Source organism: Nipponia nippon, unplaced genomic scaffold, assembly GCF_047370975.1.
Source record: "Nipponia nippon isolate SJK-2023a ecotype South Korea unplaced genomic scaffold, ASM4737097v1 scaffold_4, whole genome shotgun sequence".
Classification (NCBI taxonomy): Eukaryota; Metazoa; Chordata; class Aves; order Pelecaniformes; family Threskiornithidae; genus Nipponia; species Nipponia nippon.
The window spans coordinates 100,424,324-100,445,670 of NW_028262358.1; the positions used below are offsets into that span (position 1 = coordinate 100,424,324).

General features: G+C 44.0%; 1 protein-coding gene across 9 annotated transcripts in view; it reads left to right on the forward strand.

The window, feature by feature from the left end:
- The first annotated feature begins 94 nt into the window (after positions 1–94).
- The window catches only part of GCLC (glutamate-cysteine ligase catalytic subunit), a 37,132-nt gene continuing 15,879 nt past the window's right edge, over positions 95–21,347 (forward strand). For 4 of the 9 annotated variants that reach the window (XR_015709021.1, XM_087777543.1, XM_087777544.1 and 1 more), the window contains exons 1-8: positions 95–378; positions 11,518–11,564; positions 11,654–11,738; positions 14,755–14,867; positions 15,908–16,090; positions 20,012–20,152; positions 20,917–20,975; positions 21,066–21,202. Coding sequence is in view for 8 of the 9 variants with exons in the window: in XM_087777543.1 (XP_087633669.1) it covers positions 229–378; positions 11,518–11,564; positions 11,654–11,738; positions 14,755–14,867; positions 15,908–16,090; positions 20,012–20,152; positions 20,917–20,975; positions 21,066–21,202 (915 nt within the window). In the remaining variant the exon portion in view is untranslated. Of the gene's footprint in view, positions 379–1,568; positions 1,686–11,517; positions 11,565–11,653; positions 11,739–14,754; positions 14,868–15,907; positions 16,091–20,011; positions 20,153–20,916; positions 20,976–21,065; positions 21,203–21,347 lie in introns of those variants that run through there. The other 5 variants (XM_087777545.1, XM_087777547.1, XM_087777548.1 and 2 more) reach the window with 5 other exon arrangements.

Consider the following 21,347-nt stretch of genomic DNA (forward strand, 5'->3'; position numbering starts at 1 on the left):
CCGGGGCCGGCCGACAGCGCCTCAGCCCGCCCGCAGCGAGCCCCGGCCGGGGGGCGGCGCCCGCCGGCGGAAAGTGCTGAGTCACGGCCTGACGCGCCGCCGCCGTCACGTGCGGCGCCGGCCTCGGCTCCCGCCGCCGCCGCCGCCGCGGCGCAGAGCGCACGCCGGGCCGCGCAGGCTCCGCTCTCCTCCTCCCCTCTCCTCCCCGTCCCGGCGCCGCGGGCCGGCATGGGGCTGCTGTCGCAGGGCTCGCCGCTGAGCTGGGAAGAGACGCGGCGGCACGCCGAGCACGTGCGGAAGCACGGCATCCTCCAGTTCCTCCACATCTACCGCGCCCTGCGCGACCGCCACAAGGACGTCCTCAAGTGGGGCGATGAGGTGAGACCCCGGCGCCCACCGCCGCGGCCTCCGCCGCCCGGGAGCCGGTGGGCTGTGCGCCGCGCCGCTCCGGTGCGGCCCGGCCCCGGCCCGCCGCGGTGCCCGGGAGCGGGTCCGGCCGCTGGGCCCCGCGGCTGCTCGGCGGGAGGGGAGAGCTGGGGCTGCCCGGCGGAGCTTTGTTCCCCCCGTGCACACGGTCGCTCGCCGCCTCCGGGTGCGCAGCGGGGTTGCCCCGCTCTTGCCTTGTGATTTTTAAACGCTAAAACAACTGTCGGTGCTTCCGTCAGGCATCCGTAAACCCGCCCGGGCAGCCCCCGCGGAGGGGTGTTCCCGGGAGCCTGGCGGCACTCGCTCGTTCCCATGAGTTTGTTTATTTTCTCTGGAGGGAGGTCTGATGGAGGCATGCGTACGTCTCGGCTCCAAGGTAGTGCCGACGCTGCCTCGGGATCTGTTTTTGGGAGGGGGGCTGGAGGCGGGCGGGTGGGCTCAGCAGCGGCAGCCAGGTCCCTCCGTGGCCCTGGCTTGTCCCTGTGGAAAGGGACCCGCCAAGCCTTGCTTTATCCCGCAGTCTTCCAGGCGTCCAGCCCAAGTCAGCCTGCCTTCCCAACAAGGATGAGGATGATGGCTCGGGTCACGACTTGAACTTTGTTACAGGTGCTTTGTGCCCAAGGACTGTGACTTTATCCGCAGGTCTGACGCGTGTTGCCATGCAAACCTGCGCTGACTTGTGTGCCAGCCTGACAGCACTCTGCGGGGAGCAGAGTCTTCCTCCTGTATTGATCAGTAGGATTCCCAAAGGTCCTGACTTTCCCTGGAGACAAGGAGCAGTTTCGTATGTGCTGTGCTAGAAGCCGTCCTTGATCGTGGTGTTGGTGTGGTCTAGCGTTTGCCACTTGGAGGTGTCTGTGATGTGACTGCAGGGAAGTTGGAAGAGCAGAGTAGGAAGCGAGCAAGGATGGGGGCTTGGCCGTCACATCTCCATCTCATGCTCCTTTTACTTTCTGAATGGCAAATGGCATCTGTGAGAAAACTTTATCCGGGTGGTAACGGTAGCTGTGAACAGATGCTCTTTGCCAGAGGAAAATGCTGTTCCCCTTGTGCACCTTGGGAGACTTTGTCTCTTAAAGTCTGTTCTTCTTTTAAGGAATTGCTGTCATACGTCACATAACTAAGCAAGGCAAGCATTGGAGCACAGGAACTGCTTTCAAGAGGAGTGAGTGGGGGCCTGGCTACTAAAATCTGTCCAGTGAAGGGAATGATGCTGCCAGCATGTCTAGTCTACACCACAGGGTTTCGCAGCCAGAGTGGTATGGACTCAGGAAATTTAAATATACTTACATTTATCCCTGTCTGACATCTCTGTGTTCCTACTTCTCTTGTATGACTGAAGTTATGCTGGCAGAAGAGCCTCATGAACAGTCTTTAGTTCAGGAGTATAGACAGAGCAGAGTCTCCCTGTTGCTTGAGGGTTTTCTCATTAATCTTTCAGATGGGGTACTCATTCTTCAGTGGGTGTTACATTTTAGTTGTCCTTGCTTTCTCAGGGTGAGATTTCACAAGATAGCTAAGGTTGATCCGCTAGCCAGCTGGTTCAGCTTCCCTCCCCTTGCTCCAAGCTTGTGTTTCTTCTGCCTTCTTTGTGTTGTTACTGGCTACACGCATTCAAGAAGTTAACCCAGCAGAAAACTCTTCTCCCGTTCAGTTTTTTAGGGTGGTTCGTTTTCTCAGCAGAGCTTCCGCTGTTTCACTGTGAGATCCAACAAGTTCTGCTTAATGTGAGGCAAGTAGCAGGAGTGTGTGGAGGAAAGGGGCAAGCAGAACTGGCCCCTGCAGCACCCGCGGCTAGTCACTCACTAAACTTAGCTGTATGGTGAGACTGCACCCCAGGAGCCTTGGTTTTCCTTTGGCATGGGGACCGTACTGAAGAAAATATTTATGCTTGGTAAATGGTGGTGCGTTATGTTTAAGGAGATTCACAGTTTTCTTCTGTCATGCCTAGTGTGGCAAGGGGCGGAATTTTAAGAGCAGTATGATTACAGCCGTGATTCTGGTAAGGAGGTAAGAGCCGTATTTGAAATGCCTGTGAACACTGAGAGAAGGTCAGGTAACCCTGATCATCTACCTCTGATTTTAGCAAATGGTATTAAACTCAGGTGTGACAATTTATCTTTATTCTACTGTATTATGCAATTATTATTTTTTTTACATAACACAGCATTTAGGAGTGCATTAATGTACCAGATACTTGTTGCCAGTCTGCTCTTGTGCGCAAACAAAAACATACCTACCTCCGTAACTTAATTTCAGCTGTGCTGTAGACTAGTGGGGAAAGCAGTAAATTCGTTTTCCATTTTTCCTCTCAAATATCTAGTTATTAGAAAGTGGCACGACATTTACATGCAGCTTAGATGAATCAACTCACTAATGGGACAATTTTCATAAAAAGCCTTTTGTGCACTTTGACCTTCATGTATAAAGTCATAGCCTGAGGGTGTTTTATTGTTTTAAAAACCTCTTGAAGATAGAAATCAGGAATGAAGATGATAGACCTCACGTAATGGTAGAGATTAAATCAGAATAAACAAAATTACTTTTGTATTCAAGAGATGTTCCTGAGACTGTGTTTGGCGAAAGATGGGTTGTTTTTTTTACATTGTTTTTAAGGAATGCTTATGAGGGAAAAAGCAACTTTCTTAGCACATACTGAGTTTGTCTTTCAGGGCAGATGTGAATACTTAAAGATTGTCCCCATCTAGCTGATGCCATTATGAAAAAGAAATCCTGTGTTTGCTCGTGCGTATAGAACCAGCCTTTGCTTTGGATCTGTGTTCAACAGGACTCCACTTCGCAGTGTGTGTTGTAAGATTCATTATAGAGCTGTGGTGGTCCTTTGGGGTGCTTGTAACCTCCTAGGGATTCCATTCCCCGTGATCGAAACTGGGGGGAATCGTCACATACTATCTGTTTCTTGGATGCCAGACAGAAGTGTTGAGGCTAAGTGCTAACGGAGCAGAATGGTGGCATTTGCTTTGAAGGAAACAAGGCAGCGTCACAACTTGCATTGCAGGGTAGTGTTCTCTAGTGCTCCCATCCTCCCCTGAGTAAAGAGCTGGAAAGCTCAAAACACTGGTTCTGCTACCTCTTGAAAAGTCAGCTATCTTCTTGCTTGCAGGGTTAGTAGAACCAAGGGGTTTACCAAACAGCTGTTGTCTCTTTTGGGGGCAGTTCTTTTTTTACTCTGTTTTCCACAACCATCAAGTCTTTGCAATGGTAAAAAAAAAAAAAAAAAAAAAAAAAAAAAAAAAAAAAAGCCTGCAAACATGAGTGTAACAGAGGATTAGACTTGCTTAAATCTTTCTAAGAACCTACGTTTGCAGGCAAAAGTCCTTTGCCTCTTAATCATCCTTGTGCCTCATTTAAAACTGACAGTTGGCCTCCCTGTTTATGCTTGGCTTCTCCTGACTGTGGAAAATACAAAACACTGAGCTATCTCATTATCCCTCATCAAACTCCTCCTTATTATCCTTGCCTTAATGCCCACAGAAGTTGGGCAACAGCTAGATCTTGCTGACGAGACCCTGTCACACTAACCAGTACGGTGTCACGGTCTCCTTTTGTTTTCATCTTTTTCTCCCATCCAACAGTGTATGCTTATCTTTGGGTTCGCAGAGTAGTGGCCATTAAGTTTAATTTTTTTTTTTTTGTGCAGCAGATGTAAAAACCTGCAACTTTTTGGTACTGTGTTTTAAAACTCCAGTAGAGTTGGTAGGTACTATGTAAAACAATTAGTTAGTGCAGCTTGGCAGATGTTAGTGGTACCAAAAGAGTTTAAAGGGGGTTTGAGAGTAAGGCAAAGCTTATTCTGCTGCTTCCCAGCTTTTGTCCCAAAAACCTCTCTTTTGTGCCAGCGCATTACCGGTCTCCTGTGCTGTTCAGTGCCTCTCGTCTGCTGATTGTATTCCTCTAGCTGGCGGATGTTGCTTAAATTTCACTTTGTGGCTTAATGCGGACACTGGGATCAGACAAGTGGAATGGCTGGCCCTTGGCTAGGCTCGCTGCCATTGCTTTGTGGTGAGCGTGCACACGAGCATATGAATCACGGCACTTTGCGTGTAACTATGTATACGTATGTATTCATACATGCATGTAATACTTGTCTCCTGTGGTATGTTTTGCTGCTAAATGGTACAGGTTGGTTGTTCTCCAGGCTGAACACCTATCTAGACTGGGAAGACACGATGTAAGGAAGAAGAGTTGGAAAAGGAAAATTGACGGGGACAAAGAAACAATAAAGAGTAAGGAGGAGCTGCTTCAGCATATTAAAGTGTCGAGAAAGGCATGCTGGAGGGAGATCCACTCAGAAGGAGGGGTGTAGAAAGCAAGCATGGGCAAAACATGACAGTTTTATTTGAAAGTGTATGTGAATGAATTGGCAAACTTGCCCAGCCTTGTTTAGTGAAATTGGACGTAATGATCCTTCTGTTGTGTATGAGTCTTGTTCTTGTCAGTGTTGGGATGTAGCACACAATAAGCATCTTCAGCTTTTAGAAAGTTGTTCTCTTCATGGAAACTTGAAGTGAAATTTGGAGGCCTTTAAAGTAGGTTTGATAATAAATTGTGTAAGGCAGTGTGAAAAATGTGCCATTGCACTGCTTGCAAGTTGAAGTCTTCCTGACTTAATTCTGGTGTTTTTCTCTGCGTGTTATCTCTTTCTCAGTCTTTTTTAACCTTCTTTTGGTCTTCTGTGCTTTTGATTCATTTCCCTCCTTATCCGTTAGTTTTTTAATTATACCTTGTAAGTAAGTAAAATGAGAGCTAAAATGAATATTTGCTGCTCAGCACTTCCTCGTGCAAGAAGCGAAGCAACCCTTCTCAGATGCTGCAAGAAGAGAAGCCAGAGGTTTCTTACCAGAATGTCCCAAAGGTGTTGCTTCTGATTAGAAGATGCATGACTCTCTTTAAAGCTTTCTGCTTTTTCCTAATGAAAGGCTGGGCTGTGAAAAGAGCTGCTTTTCCTTTTGAATGATTCTTCCCAGGGACCTAGCTATTGCATTTTTCAGGGCAGTAGCAATGTGTAAATGATGATCAGTGACGTTGCATTACAGTCTGCAGAACTTCAGACTGGTAAAGTAATTGCTACATCTTAAGGAAATGGATTTGTGTTCAGATGCACGCCGTTTGAGGCTCCTGTTTGTCTGTCACCCATTTAAAACTAGGAACGTTTTTTAGGGCGTTTTTTAACAACAATGAATCTAGCTCTCCAGCTGCATAAAATAAGTACAGCTACTATCCCTAAAATACACAGATGAAGTTTTGGTCATCTCTTTGCTAAAAAAATAATAGTGAAGCTTGGTGGGAGACACACACGTGTGCACGGAAATGTTCAAATAGAGATAAAAAAGGACTGTGACTGATAAAAGCAGCAGTAGGCTCAGAGAGCATTACGGTGTACAGGAAAGGTGGTGTTTTCTCATTTTACAAGAAATTTGGCTAACCTAATGGAACAGAAAAGCAGCAGATGTCCTTTTAAGATAATTACTTACTTTACAAAGCCTAGATGTCCTGTGGAACAAGATGGCGTGCAATAGCTTTGAAGCGGAGACAGACGCTTACATCATGACAAGAATAGGCAGTTTATTATCACAGAACGGTTGGGGTTGGAAGGGACCTCTGGAGATCATCTAGTCCAACCCCCTGCTAAAGCAGATTTACCTAGAGCAGGTCTCACAAGATCGCGTCCAGGTGGGTTTTGAATATCTCCAGAGAAGGAGACTCTACAACCTCTCTGGGCAGCCTGTTCCAGTGCTTTGTCACCCTCAAAGTAAAGAAGTTTTCCCTCAGATTCAGATGGAACTTCCTGTGTTTCAGTTTGTGCCCGTTGCCCCTTATCCTGTCGATGGGCACCACTGAAAAGAGTCTGGTCCCATCCTCCTGACACCTGCCCTTAAGATATCTCTAAGCGTTGATAAGATCCTCTCTCAGTCTCCTCCAGGCTAAACAGACCGAGCTCTTTCAGCCTTTTCTCATAAGAGAGATGCTCCGGTCGCCTAATCATCTTTGTAGCCCTCCGCTGGACTCTCTCCAGTTGTTCCTTGTCTTTCTTGAACTGGGGAGCCCACAACTGGACACAGGACTCCAGATGTGGCCTCACCAGGGTAGAGGAGAGGGGGAGGATAACCTCCCTTGACCTGCTGGCCACACTCTTCCTAATGCACCCTGGGGGATACCATTGGCCTTCTTGGCCACAAGGGCACCTTGCTGGCTCATGGTTAACTTGTTCACCGGGACTCCCAGGTTCTTCTCTGCAGAGCTGCTTTCCAGCAGGTCAACCCCCAACCTGTACTGGTGCATGAGGTTATTCCTCCCTGGGTGCAGGACCCTACACTTGCCTTTGTTGAACTTCATTAGGTTCCTCTCTGCCCAACTCTGTGGCCTGTCCTGGTCTCGCTGAATGGGAGCACAACCTTCTGGTGTGTCAGCCATTCCTCCTGGTTTTCTATCATCAGCAAACTTGCTGAGGGTACCCTCTGTCCCTTTGTCCAGGTCATTGATGAAAAAGTTGAACAAGACTGGAACCAGTACTGGGGAAACACTGCTAGCAATTATGGCTTCTTTAAACTCCACATGCTGCAAGATGTACGTCCCTCTATCCAAACCACTTAGATAATTGTTGAGTGATTCATGGAGTTTCTTTAATATTCAGCTGAAACTTTCTAACTAGCTTTTTACTGTATATGTTATAAATAAAACAGAATCACAAAAAAAGCTGTTGTATTTTCCTGGCTGTCAATAATAATCTTCTCTAAAAAAAATTCAGCCAAGTCATTATACAGACATTCATCATCAATATTATGATGATCTCACATTCTCAGTTTGTACAAACAGCTGCAGTATACTGGTGTACAGAAATTGCTTTGTTTTAAAGCTTTTCCTGGGAATCTCATGCTCATAATAAAGCTCATGTAGCCTGGAGTCTTACAAAATTGTTTTTTACGTTTGAGCTCTTGTCATTTTAAGACAATCACTTCTAGTCTCCCCCTCCCCCAGCAAAATTCCTTGAACAGAATGCGTTTTTGAGTTTCTTTCATGCAGAAATTCCTCACGATGGCCCTCTGCCAAACACGGCATGTGTGGATGCATCTGAATGGGAGCTGTCTTAATCGATGTACTCGCCTGCTTGCCGCATGGGGGGAAGCAGCACTCGGAAATCATTTGGTTATTTGTCACGTGTCTGCTTGTTCATCATTTCCATCTGAGCTTTATTCGGCTAAATAAAGGGACAGTGCCATTATTTGTTTACAAATAGATTTAGTGCTTCCTTAATATGTTTAGTGGCTGCACCTGCTATTTATCATAGTGGCATTTCTGGGGCAGGGTCTGAAGGTATGTTGTTCATGCATCAGCTAACGCTGCTTGACAGCTTTGAGTGTATATATGCAACCTCTAAAATAAGTACACTAATGCATGCAAATATAACTCCTTAAATCTTGACTTGAACAAGGTGCCCTTGAAGAGTCGCCATGTTTATTCTTTCCCTGGATGCTTTGGCTGATGGTCATGGAACTACTTTTTCTGCCTAGTTTCAATCCTCGTGTCAGGGAAAGCCTGAACTGAATTACATCTAAACCCTCTAGCTCTCAAAACATGCATGATGTGTTAACCTCCCTGATGACTGATTATTTTGCTCAGTTCTTCTGTGGCTGGGTGATAAGATATGCGTAGGTTGTAGTGCGGCACCACCGACCTACCTGTGAGCTTTGCTGCTGGATGCATTGTGCATGTGACAGGGCAGGCCTCGCTGTAGTTGAGAGGGGATGCTTTTTCAAAAGCTAATTTTGCAATTCATCGAAACCAGTTTGGAGGGGTTTTTTGTTGATTTTTTTTTTTTTTCTTCTTCCCCCTAAACAAGCTGCAATTTGTCATAAACAGTGACCACCCCCATGGTATGCACGGATTTCCTCCCTCCCGATCTCGGATCTTAATAAGAGAAGCTTAAACAATCTGCTCTTTGTATATTTCCGATAAAGAAATATTCTGTTCACAATGAACTTCTTTCTGTGGATGTTAAGTGAATTGCTATGGTCCTGTCATGGGGTTGTTGTCAACTGCAATTCTTCTTTTGCCACAGGACTTTCTCTTCTTGCTACGCGGATGCCTTATTTTAGGAAAGGGCGAGTCGGAAAGATGAGTCAAAGGATGAGTACAGGAAAGATTTTGTTGATGGTGTTGCTTGTTTGTTTTTTTTTTTTTCTTCTTGCTTTCTGATGCAAGAGGCAACTTAGAAGTTTGCGGCATCTTGTTTCACAGTTGAATAAATGGTCTTTTACTAGTCTATGAGAACAGCTAGCCTGTGTGGAATAGAAACTATAGCTGTGCCAAAAAATCCTTGTTTTTTTCTCTTTTAAATATAAAAATTCATAAGTGCGTCTTAAAGGTGTCTTTGCTGCAGAAATCTAAAATTAACAATATCTTAGTCTTTTTTTTAATAGTATTAACCTCAGGTGTTACATAGTACAGCAGTCAAAGAAGAGACACTTAGTTCTCTAATGCGCCCCATCTTGTTAGAAGCATGCAAATGGTTATAACCTCTAGATTTTAGCTTTCAGTAACCCAGTTTCCTGGTTTGTGGTATGCGCAGCACAGGACGTCCTCTAGTCACGTCATATCACATGCAGAAGAAGAAAATCTGCAGCCCTAATGCCAGCAAGTGGGAGGGGGAACAGGCAGGAGCACTTAGCTGGGGCTGGCTGTGTTGAGATGAGAGCCCCTGCATCCTCTTCGTTTTCTTTATCTATGGTCATCTTTATTGTGACATAGAAGTTCTTAATTTTTTGCTTGTCAATGTAATATAAAACAGCAGTTGTGTTTTGTTTTTAGGGCATGGTTTCTGCGAGTTGGTTTCATACAGAGCTGGAGACGGTGCTTTGTTGGATTGGTCACTTCCAATCTGCTTGATCAAAATTAAGCATTTTGGGAAATACATTTGTATCTTGGTCTTGCTGTTCATGGCAGATTTTTGGAATTATTTCTGTGGCAGAGAACACCCGTGGTAGTCTCATGAGTGTGGAAATGCTGTGCCTCATGCCAGTGTGCAGTTTGGGGCTTGCTGGCTATGAACAGGGTAACCAGCCTCTGTGGCACTTCCAGTCTTGTTTTCCTCTGAAATTTGCTCCCTCAGGGCTTAGACTCGCCTTTGTGGGCCAGTAAACCTTTCATTAAAGGTACGTTACCAGCTGATTATTACTGTGGCTCCATGTTTTATTACAGCAGTGGCAAGAAAATAACTGCATTAAAAAAAATTCTTGAGTATTATGGTCTACATCCATTGGAAGTATGTGTACCTATGGAAAAAAAATCTACTTTTTCCATCTTAACACTGAAAACTTGTGGCAGAGGTTCTTTAATGAACAGCAGATTATTAAAACTTTGTTCTCCTGTAGACTGTCATTTTAATGATACATGGTATTTTAATGATGCATTAACTGACCAATAAATGTATGGGAGAACTACTTTTTTTTTTTTTGGTGCCATAATGGAGCTTAATAACTAGAGAAATGGGTTTTGTTTCTTTGATGCTCTTGAGAAGAAAGTTTACCTCAATTTTATTTTCTACTAAATACATAGATATATGAGGCATACTGCATGAAAATATTTATATTAAGTGTTCTAGTGGCTTTTGGTAATAGTAAACAAAAGCCATGAGACCTCATTGAGTGTTTAGGAAAAATTTCCAATTTCTCTTAAAGCTCCAGGCCTGAGGGAAGGTATGTATGAAGAGACCACTAACAATTGCTCCAAGTACATGTGGCAATAATTGCCCAGTGGAAGGACAAAGAAACCATCAGTAAGATTGTCCTTGAGGAACAGTGGTGGTCTGTGAGTCACCTGTCATCAGTTGTGTTGTAGAATTACAGAATGGTTTCAGTTGGAAGGGACCTTCAAAGATCATCTAGTCCAATCCCCCTGCTATGGTCGAGGACACCTTCAACTAGATCAGGTTGCTCAAAGCCCTGAACAACCTGACCTTGAACTCTTCCAGTGATGGGGCATCCACAGCTGAGATGGATGATCAGGAGTGTGGTAAAAGGCGACCGCAGGCAACTGTTTTTCACAGGTGGAGAGCATACAGACTTGCATTGCTTTCCTCTCAAAAAAGCTTCTCTTCAGATCATTCTTCTTAAATTTTTTTCCTCTATTACATAATCTTCTCAGAACCTTACTTCTGAGCTTACCAAAGTCCAGACTGTGTGCTTACCTGTGTTTCATATGCAGAAATAAATACCTTGTGGCGAATACTTTTAATGTTAAAAGGATTTTGACATAAACTCTGGAGCAGAGGCTTTACTCTCAACTATTGGATAGAGTTTGTTCCCAGTGTACTTAGCACGATGGTGTTAAATTGAGTGTGGGAGGAGAGGTTTTGATATTGGAAAGCAGACCACTGCCAAGGCAAGTATTGGGACAGTGATACTATGTCGGATGCGCATTGACTTCGGTTCTCCTTGTTCCTTAGAATTGCTACTAAAGAGTCGCTCGACTGATATTTTTTCATTTCTAGGTAGTGTGCTTTATGCAGAAGTCATATGTGTAATTATGGTCAAATAACTCAGGCATTCAGACGCAATTTCAGACATGCTTACCCATGTCCAGAGAGCAGTCATCTTTCACTTTGCTACCAGGCATGTCCAGCACAACTGTTTGGCTTAATGCATGGGGAGTGGCTTGGCTCCTCCCCAGTTGAGGGCCTTCAAGGTCTCACTTGTGGTTGTATTTCCAGAGGCAATGTCTTTTCAAAAGCCTGAAATTTCCTTGGTAGCCAACTGTGAGAAATAATTGTGACAAGTGAAGTAATGCCATTCTGGGTGCTGTCCTGCTGGCAAGCTAGTGGTGCATAGTCCTTCCCTAGAAGACGTGGCTGTGGAGCGGAGCTGGCGTGGAAGTACTCTGTAGATGCAGGACGTTGCAAGTCAGTATTTGAGAGGAAGGAAGCCTGTAAAGAATAGGTTTTCTTTGTGTTGGCTCATGGGTAGATCTGTTATACTCAGATTATTTGCTTTAACTGAGAATTTATTTGCTTTTTTAATGCATTTAACTTTGAACGATTTTTTTTAGGCTTGCTCTGTGTGTGTGTATTTACAGGTTTCGCTTTGCAACCTTGCTGGCCCAAGTATTGTTCTTTCCTCCTGGTAAGGTGCCACAGCACTTCTGCAAGCCAGACAGACCTGGGCTGGTCGGAGAGGTTCATCCACTGAAGCAGTGTTGTGCGTGTCTGCAGGGAGAAGCTGGGAGGCCACCTCCTGCCCTCGGCAGCCTTGCAGCACGTGCCAGCCGGAGGAGAGATGCGTAGGGTTTGCTGCAGGGTGAGAGCACCGGCTGGGCATGCGTGTCCAAAGTGGCCGCCTTTCTTAACATGGCAGGGTGCGCTTTCCTCGCCGGCTCCTAGCAAGGCTGCTTATCAGCCATCTACATCAGTAATTTGACCTGACGTGTCTTTTGCTGCTTGCTAGGGAGACTAGTTAAAAACAGAGAGAAAAGCAAACTCTAAAGAGCTTGGCAAAATGATGAATTATGAATGTTGGGTAAAAAATTATCAGTGTTGGCTTTTGGACTCTTGAAGCTCTGCCAGGCGTGCTGATGCTTTCAGCTTGGCTGCAATTCTCTGAACTTTATTGTGGATAGAAAACATGTGAGAAGTCTGTGAATGATGAGCTGAAGTTAAATGTAAAAATGTGTGAACTATGAATTTGTTTCTCTCTTTCTAGCTGTAGGCTAAATCTTTTGATGAGCTTAAATTAAATTCTTTAAGGATGCCTATTGAGTCAGTCCCTCTGTTGGCAAGGTACTCTGTGGGTTACTTGGAATTGTTGGCAGCCATCTGAAGCTTTTTTTCTTTCTCATTAAAATTAATGACAGATCTTCTGTGTGTTAAGACAGCTTTGAAGATTTAGTCAATGTTTCCGGAGGCAAGAGTAGTAGTTGTTTCTAAAGCTGGATGCATAAATGCAGTATATTCAGTGCTGCACTCGGGTTATGAAACATTTTGGTTTCTTTGGTTTTGCCGCCTTGGCTTCATGTTTCTTTACGCTTTTGGCTTATTTTCTTTCGTGAAACTTGTAATATGGTTTATAGAGAAGTACAGTGTTCACACCACCAGCTCATTGCAGTTACATTTGGAGAGGGATTTTTAAGCCAGGAGGCTAGTCGTAGTAACATATTCATGTAGCGGTGGACAAGTGTTCAGCTTTGGGGTCTCTGGAAGGCAGCTGCAGTTCCTTTGCCCTCCCTTCTGCTACCAGCCCAAGCGGGCGGTGTGCTGGGACGCCAGGCGGGCGGTGGGCCCGATCCCTGTTCACGCGTCCATCTGTATGGCTCGGAGAACAATGCGCTTGCATACCTCCTCTGGTTTAGGCTGGCTCTGAGTGAGGATGATGCTTTTCCAATGCAGGAGGAGATGGTGTTGAACGTGGTAGGAAACTGGAAGGCGTGAGAGAAGTCCCTTTTTATTGCCAATAATCATGGGCCAAGTGTCACTAGAGAGACTGGTACTAGATAATAACTAAATCAGTGCTGGAGTGCGTTCTGGTTGACTATAGTCTTTAGTTATCTCAAGTAGAGTATTGTGGCATAATACACGCAAACCACACAAAGAAATGCTGTCTTGCACAGAAACTAGAAATCATTATTTTTCTTTAAGGGATTAAAATTTGATCTTAAAAAATATAGAGAACATGTATAATTGCTGAGTGGGTCTTTCCAGAGTTTGTGTCTAATCAGATTCTGTAGAACTACAGACACTCTTGGGTAATGCTAGTTGTGATTTAATCGCAAATCACAACAGAGGATTATATTTGTTGTCATGGTAGCTAGCAATAACGCTTCCATGAACACTGCAGCAACCAAAGAACACGAAGTGCACAAATCCACTTACAGCGTGCTGGGAAACACTTTACAAGTTCCCTGTGTTTTGGCAAGCTGTTTTCCTATATGCATCAGACTTCTGTACAAAATAGAAGTTTCCATGATTTGGTATGCTGCAACTTTAACATCAGCATCTTGCATGAATCTGAACTCCTGGGGCTGGAGCAGTGGCGTTGGTAAGCACCGGCAGATGCAGCTCTCGGCAGTGTCGGAAAACAAAACTGAGGAGCACGGTGCAAAACCTCTGACAAATTGTAGCTGTGGAAGTGCAGTCTGAATTTTTAACTACAGGTTGATGCAGTTGTGAAAATCTCAGAGGCAGCGGTTTGAGAGCCTCCAACAAAAGGCTCTGCGTATCACTGCTGGTCCAGCCAGGGGTTTTCAAAGCCAGCACCCTTGTGATGCATTTCCATGTATGACTTCTGCTTTTACGTGGCAGGAGACATGTCGCGCTTGGGGGCTGTTTTATATGTGCTTCCTAGAACAGCACAAAGCATCCCCTGCCAAATAGGCGTCAGGAAATAGATTGTATCTGTAAGTATGGAAGGGTGCAAGGTGCAGGCAGCTGTTGGGTTACTATACTCGCTGGTGGTCTAAAAGTCCGTACGGGAGCTTTGATAGCGAGTATGCATGGAGATTAGAAAGTTTGACATGAGGGTGTTCCAGGTTTGGCTGCTTTCAGTTAATCTCTGTTAGGGAAACAATATTCTCCAGTGCTGGGACGCAGCACCACTGTAGTTAGTGGCTTGTTGGATCAAGTGTGGGTTGCACCCTGGGGTGGGGACAGGGACGAGGAGGCAGAGGTCCTGGGGGCAAGGTGCGCTGCTGGGCAGGAGGAGAAGAAAAGGTGGCAGCAAAGCTGAAGGAAGAAGGGGTGGAACCCCCTATGCTGTGCCAGGAGCTGGAGCGCGGTAACGGCAGGACTGATGCTGTCTGTAACAACTGTGGTCTTTCCGCAGTGTAAATGAGGCTCTGTCCTGCTGGTCTTAAATAGCCCCAACCAAGTGATGGGTGTAAATGGACACCGTCTTTGTAGAATGACTCTTGTTTGGTTTTTGTCAGCAGCAGAGGCTGTAACTCATGGGATGAGAGAGAGGTGTTTGTGGTTAATAGCTTGCATGGGGTTTTAAATTTTTTTGTCTGAAAAATAATGTGGAGGCAAATACAAATTCGGGAATCTTTTTGCGAAATATCCACAATTAGAAATTGAGGGAAAAAAATTTCAGGGCCGATTTAAAGGAATTTCAATTCTTCCTTCAAGATGAAATAGGCACGCCGCCATCTTTGGCGGTATTGTTTACTGCATTCATAGTTAACGATGGTTTTTAGGCTTCTGTAAATTTCAGTCTGACATCTTTGGTTTTTTTTCACTAGATGCTTAAAATTCTGTGCCGATGTATTTGTGGGTGAACAAAATCTTACCATTTAATTGTTTATTTTGTTTTTATTATTTATAAGGTGGAATATATGTTAGTAAAATTTGACCACGAGAATAAGAAAGTGCGCTTGGTGCTCTGCGGTGAAGAAGTTCTTCAGACACTGCAAGACAAGGGGGAGAAGGTAAACCCCAAGTGAGTAGCTGTTTCCTCTTTGTTTTGTTTTTTTTTTTCTCCTCCTGTTGTGATACTGTACAGAATTTTGTAGACCTGGCTTAACTTTCAAGTCTGCTGTAGGTAAAACTGTAAGCCACAGATACCAATATTTTCAGATAAAGCTGAGGTGCGGGAAGTGAAAGATTTTGAGCACGCTTGCAGGCAGTCCGTGCACCTTTTGTGTTATGACTTGAAGAAAAGGAGGATGTAACAGTGAGCCCGCGGAAGTCGCAGTTTGGGTATTTGTTGTGTCTTGCTTTGGTTTTGTGTCTGTGTGTACACGGTAATCACGTACTACGCCTCCCCTGCCCCGTAAAGCGTATGTGTGCATGCACTTGCCCGCGTATCCCTGGCTGCAGGAGCAAGTGAGGGCTGTATAGGGGAGCCTGTTGTCTGCAGGAGCGCTCTCCCATTTTTGGCAGAATTCGGAAGATAGGTGTAAGGACAGCAGGGCAGTTCTTCCCCATCCTCTCCCATGGAGTTTTCAGGAATAATTGGATCATATCCCTACTTCAACTAGCCAGAGAAGTGTGAATTGCCTGTTAATTGATGGCAGCAGGGAAGGTATTGGGAAGGTATTACTTTTCAGGGGTGACTAGGTGCACTCAAACTTCTATTCCTTTCTTAACCTGATAAATTCCTGAAACAGGACCAGGTATTCCCAGGCAGTAGAAAGAAGAAATTGAGCATAACTTTCGCCTCTTGTACTGTGGAAGCAGTTGAATGTTCTGTATTTTCCAGTTTCAGTTAAAACCCCAAGAAACAAAGCTTGAAACAGATAGGCAAATCCTACTTACGGCACTATGCAGCAACGCTTCCTACTGCCAAACCATGCTTTAATTTCTTTTCACTGCCTCCCAGCCCTGAGGTGCATTGGTAGGTACATTGTGTTACTCTACCAAATAATCAACTTAAGGAGATTTTTCTTGCAAGTTGCGTTCATTTCAGAAATTGTCGCAAATAATCCATCTTTTTTGAAGTTGTAGAAATATTTAAACGAGGCTATTCTTTTATTATAGCCACCCAACACTCTGGCGACCAGAATATGGAAGCTATATGATTGAAGGGACGCCTGGGCAGCCGTATGGGGGAACCATGTCTGAATTCAACACTGTGCAAGATAACATGAGGAAAAGACGGCAAGAGGCCGCTTCTGTGCTCAAAGAAAATGAGGCTGTTTGCACTGTGACATCATTTCCAAGGTGAGATGGTTGCTGAACTGTAATGCTCTGTTCACTATTCTCCTTATATGCTTTTTCTCCTTATTGCATATAGCTAAACTGTACAATGAAATCGAGCAAAATACGCTTCAGTTAAAGTACTTTGACTTAATATTCTGGTTGCATTTCCTAAAATTTTTATTGCAGTGAGACAAATAAGCATATTCTGTATTTTTAGGTTACTTCTAATCTGTGATGATTTTGTATTAGGAGAGAATACTTGAATGCTCGTAATATAAAGTATTGTAGGTAGAGTAGTCTGCCATCTTGAATTGATATGACAAAGCATATATAAAAGGTTTCTCTTTACCTATTTTGCAACCTTTGATCTTTATAAATAGCAGTTTTGTAAAACATGTCTAACCTGATCTATTCTTTTAACACTACTTTTTCACTAAAGCATGCACAGACTTCTTTTGGTGGCTTGTAGCACACAGTAGAACAGGAATGTGATTCTCCTTAGAAAATGAAGACTTAAAACTTCTACAGTACTGTACTTACTGAGTCTAGACAGGAGTGCACCTCTCCTGGGTTTATAACACCCTTACAAAGGGCAGATTTCCTCCTTTTTATTGTTGTAAAGAGACTCGAAGAAATGGAATTCAGGATGTACTTCATTACCTAGGAGAAACCGTGCTTTGTGACCTTCCTTTCAAACATAATCCTATGCAGGGATTTATTATGCTCATTCTAACTAGCCTGGTCAGTCAAATGAATGAAGATAGTTATTTTTAAAATAGTAAGAAAATTGCTTTGCAGTAGAAGAGAAGCAGCAGGCTTCGCTGGCTGGTTTCTTGTGTAGTACAGAATGCAATGGCCCTAAATTCTTGCTGAGAGCAGGAAGGGTACAAAATGTGACTTAGCAGCAAAGTTCAGGTACCAAAATGCCTGCGTTATGCCCCGTGAATGGTATTTTAAGAACACACTGTTGAGAAAATATGCTTCCTTTTTATGGGAGCCATACTGGATATCTTGAAAGTAATAAGAGCTTATTTGAAGTCCAATGGTTAAGTAGCTCTCAGTGTGTTACAGAATTGGTTGTTGGGGGTTTTTTTGCCCTGCAACCTTACACATAGATTATGTCATTTAATAAATTTTGTATACAAACATTTCAGACCTAGTTGTGCAAGGAATAAAGGGAGAGGAGTTCTTCATCACTTTGTAGATACAGAGAAATACTTCTTACATCACTGTAGGAGCAATATATTGGACTTCAGTGAAAGCCAGTAAATATTAAAATGTAGTTTGTTTATTACTTATGGATGAACCCAAACATAATTTCATCCTTCAGAGGCTGCTTTCCCTAGGCTGTTTAGTTTCTTATTTCTGCCTTTTGCTATCTTGCCATTCAAGTCCCTGTTGGTTTGACTGGAGTCTTGCTAATGTATATTTCTGAGGTTTTGTGGGTTTGGGGTTTTTTGCTACATTCTCTCTACAATAGCATGTACATATGCTTGTGTGTGTGCATATGCATGTGTGTATAATAAAAAATACGTGCATCTGAAAAGACAAAAAAAGTGCTGACAGAAGAAAGATAAAGAAGTATGCTTATTCAAATTAAAATAGCTCAGTTAAAAATTAACAAACTTGAAAATGCTTAAATATTTAAAAATACTACCTTAGAAGCTAAATGAGTATCCCTAGTTCTTAAATTTATGAGCCCTTGCTACTGGACCAGAAAGCTGTTTTCCTTCTTGAGGCCTGGAGTGATGCAGTTTACAGTGTTGCACTTATGTAAGTGACTGACTTACACATTCTCCTGGAGAAGCTGGCTGCTCATGGCTTGGATAAGTGCACTCTGCGCTGGGTTAAAAACTGGCTGGACGGTCAAGCCCAGAGAGTGGTGGTGAATGGAGTCAAATCCAGTTGGCAGCCGGTCACAAGTGGTATTCCCCAGGGCTCAGTGCTGGGGCCGGTCCTGTTCAATATCTGTATTGATGATCTGGATGAGGGGATTGAGTGCACCCTCAGTAAGTTTGCAGATGACACCAAGTTGGGTGGAAGTGTCAATCTGCTGGAGGGTGGGAAGGCCCTACAGAGGGACCTGGACAGGCTGGATCGTTGGGCCGGGGCCAACTGCATGAGATTCAACAAGGTTAAGTGCTGGGTCCTGCACTTGGGTCACAACAACCCCATGCAACACTACAGGCTTGGGGAAGAGTGGCTGGGGAGCTGCCTGGCAGAAAAGGATGTGGGGGTGTTGGTTGACAGCCGCCTGAACATGAGCCAGCAGTGTGCTCAGGTGGCCAAGAGGGCCAATGGCATCCTGGCTTGTATCAGGAATAGTGTGGCCAGCAGGACTAGGATAGTGATCGTGCCCCTGTACTCGGCACTGGTGAGGCCGCACCTCGAGTACTGTGTTCAGTTTTGGGCCCCTCACTACAAGAAGGACATTGAGGTGCTGGAGCGTGTCCAAAGAAGGGCAACGAAGCTGGTGAAGGGTCTAGAGCACAAGTCTTATGAGGAGTGGCTGAGGGAGCTGGGGTTGTTTAGTCTGGAATAGAGGAGGCTGAGGGGAGACCTTATTGCTCTCTACAACTACCTGAAAGGAGGTTGTAGTGAGGTTGGGGTCGGTCTCTTCTCCCTAGTAACAAGGGATAGGATGAGAGGAAACGGCCTCAAGCTACGCCAGGGGAGGTTTAGGTTGGATATTAGGAAAAACTTCTTCACTGAAAGGGTAGTCAGGCGTTGGACCAGGCTGCCCAGGGAAGTGGTTGAGTCTCCATCCCTGGAGGTATTTAAAAGATGGGTAGACATGGTGCTTGGGGCCATGGTTTAGTGGTGGACTTGGCAGTGCTTGATTAACGGTTGGACTCGATGATCTTAAGGGTCTTTTCCAACCTTAACGATTCTATGATTCTATGAAGTTGGGTTTAGATGCTGTAGGACAACTGGTATACTTAAACCAGGAAGAAGAAACCAATAGTGAAATACGTGTTGAGCATAAATAATATTTCCAGAAATGTGAGTGTTTCCTGGTATTTTGAGTAGTTTGCTTGTAGTTGTATCAGCTAACCCTTTTTTTATACATCCAAATAGTAGAGCCTCTCAAGATAGCACAATCTTTGGCTTTTATACTGTGCAGCATGGAGAAATTAATCTTCTGCAACTTTACCTTCAGCTTCTCAAATGCTCCTTTGTCTCAGTTGTACTGAAAACCTACTTATTCTTGTTTCAGACGACTCTTAAGCTTACAATGGAGCTTCCAAAGGGGAGGGTTGTATTCTGATATACTTGCATATCTCTCAGCATTTTACGCCTAATAGCTGTAATTTTTCTTTGCTTATTACATTTCTCTCATGGGTTTTTTCAGAGTTCTAAATTACAAACTGCTGTGAGACTTGGGATGTGTGTATCACTTGACACTACCTCTAATTCTTAGAGAGTTGGTTCGGTACATTTTTTTAACGGGGGAGATTGTTGGGAGCAGAGCTGGATAAATTACTTCAGCAGTCAACATTAACCTGTACCCCCTAGAGAAACTCTCAAAGGCACAGAATGCAGCTGCATGTCAGTGTTAATGACAGGTGCTAACTCACTAAAATGTGCCTGTACTCTGCATAATACTGTGAAGTTTCCTGCTTCAGCCACTGAAAAGGTCTATGTTTACTGTCTAATGATAGAGTAGTGGGGGGTTTTTTGTTTTTGTTTTTTTATAAAAAAGGGGTCTGTTTTAATCACCACAGAAGCTGGTTGTTGGCAAGCGCTGACCTTTTAACGGCAACTGTTTTAAGGCGTCTTACTGGCAATACCACATGCATAGGTAGCAGTCTTGAAAAGCGCTTCAGAAATACTCGTGGTAGATGCAAGTTTTAGAAAAATCTCTTTTTATTCCTTTGTCTACTAGAATCCTAATCGCTGATCATCTGACCGTTTCAAAATCACAGTCTGTTTTCATTACAGCTTGGATCTCATTGTTGTGTTACATAGGTTAGGGTGTCCTGGGTTTACACTGCCGGAATATAAGCCAACGCCAGTAGAAGGAGGAGCTTCAAAATCCCTCTTTTTTCCAGATGAAGCCATCAATAAACATCCTAGATTTAGGTAAGAGCATTTGGGGAGTGTGAATGAGAAGCTGAATGTTTTTCTGTGCCTAAATATCATAGGCATGGCTGCAACTTCTTTACATTACTGGAATAGAGAGAGCTATGTAGCTAGTTGCTGGCGGTATCACAGAGATGGTTGTGATGACATGTATTTTCTGTCAACGTGACTTAAAGTAAACTGTTAAGTTCAAGTAACTATGTAGTAGTTCATGCCATTACGAGGGAAGAGGTGTTGATTATGCTACTGCAAAATTGTTTCCAGTTTGAAATCCCACGGCTAACTGCTTCCATCACAGTTAATCCAGCTCTCGCTCAGGTGTGTCACAGCAACATCTCAGTGTACTCAGTAACTTGCCCTAGTTACTCTGAAATGGAGCATGGTGTCAAACTACTTGTATAGTCTGAGAAGGGTTTTAATCGTAAGGTGAGACTTCAGAGAATGAAAACCATTCTATTTAAAAAATAAGCATACCTTTTCACTTGCCCTTGTATTCTTCAGGTCAGTAGCCTCTTACTTCTGCCTATTCCATCAGCATAGTACTGTCAAGTTCGACAAAATAAGACTGACTTTACTGAAGAAAAATTCAGCGTAGTATCTGTTATAGACTATCTTAAACTAGGAAAAGAAGTGTCCTGAGGGGAAATGCTCAGAAGAAATATAGAAGGTTGACATTCTGAAACCCTGAGAATTGCTGAGAGACTAACTGCATTTGCATAAAGAGAAACTTTCAGATATTTCAGCAAACTTTTTTTTTGTTGTAGTACGCTGACCAGAAACATTCGGCACCGAAGAGGAGAGAAGGTTGTGATAAATGTACCAAGTGAGTAAATTCAACCTATCTTTTTTCTTTTTCAAAATAATTGTTCAATCTAATGCTCTGGGTTACTGAGTACCTCCATTTTCCGCACAGTATTTAAAGATAAGAACACGCCATCACCATTTATCGAAACGTTTCCTAATGATGATGGAGAAGCAGCAAAGGCGGCTAAGCCAGACTATATATACATGGATGCTATGGGTTTTGGAATGGGAAACTGTTGCCTTCAGGTAAAATACATCTACTTTCAGGATGTTACTGAATGTTGTCTTCCCTAAATGCTTACCTTTTTAAGACTTGCCTTATGTCTAATTTCTCTCGCTTAATTCAACTGATGCATTTTCAGAGTGGCAGTAGGGGGAAGAAAACAACAAA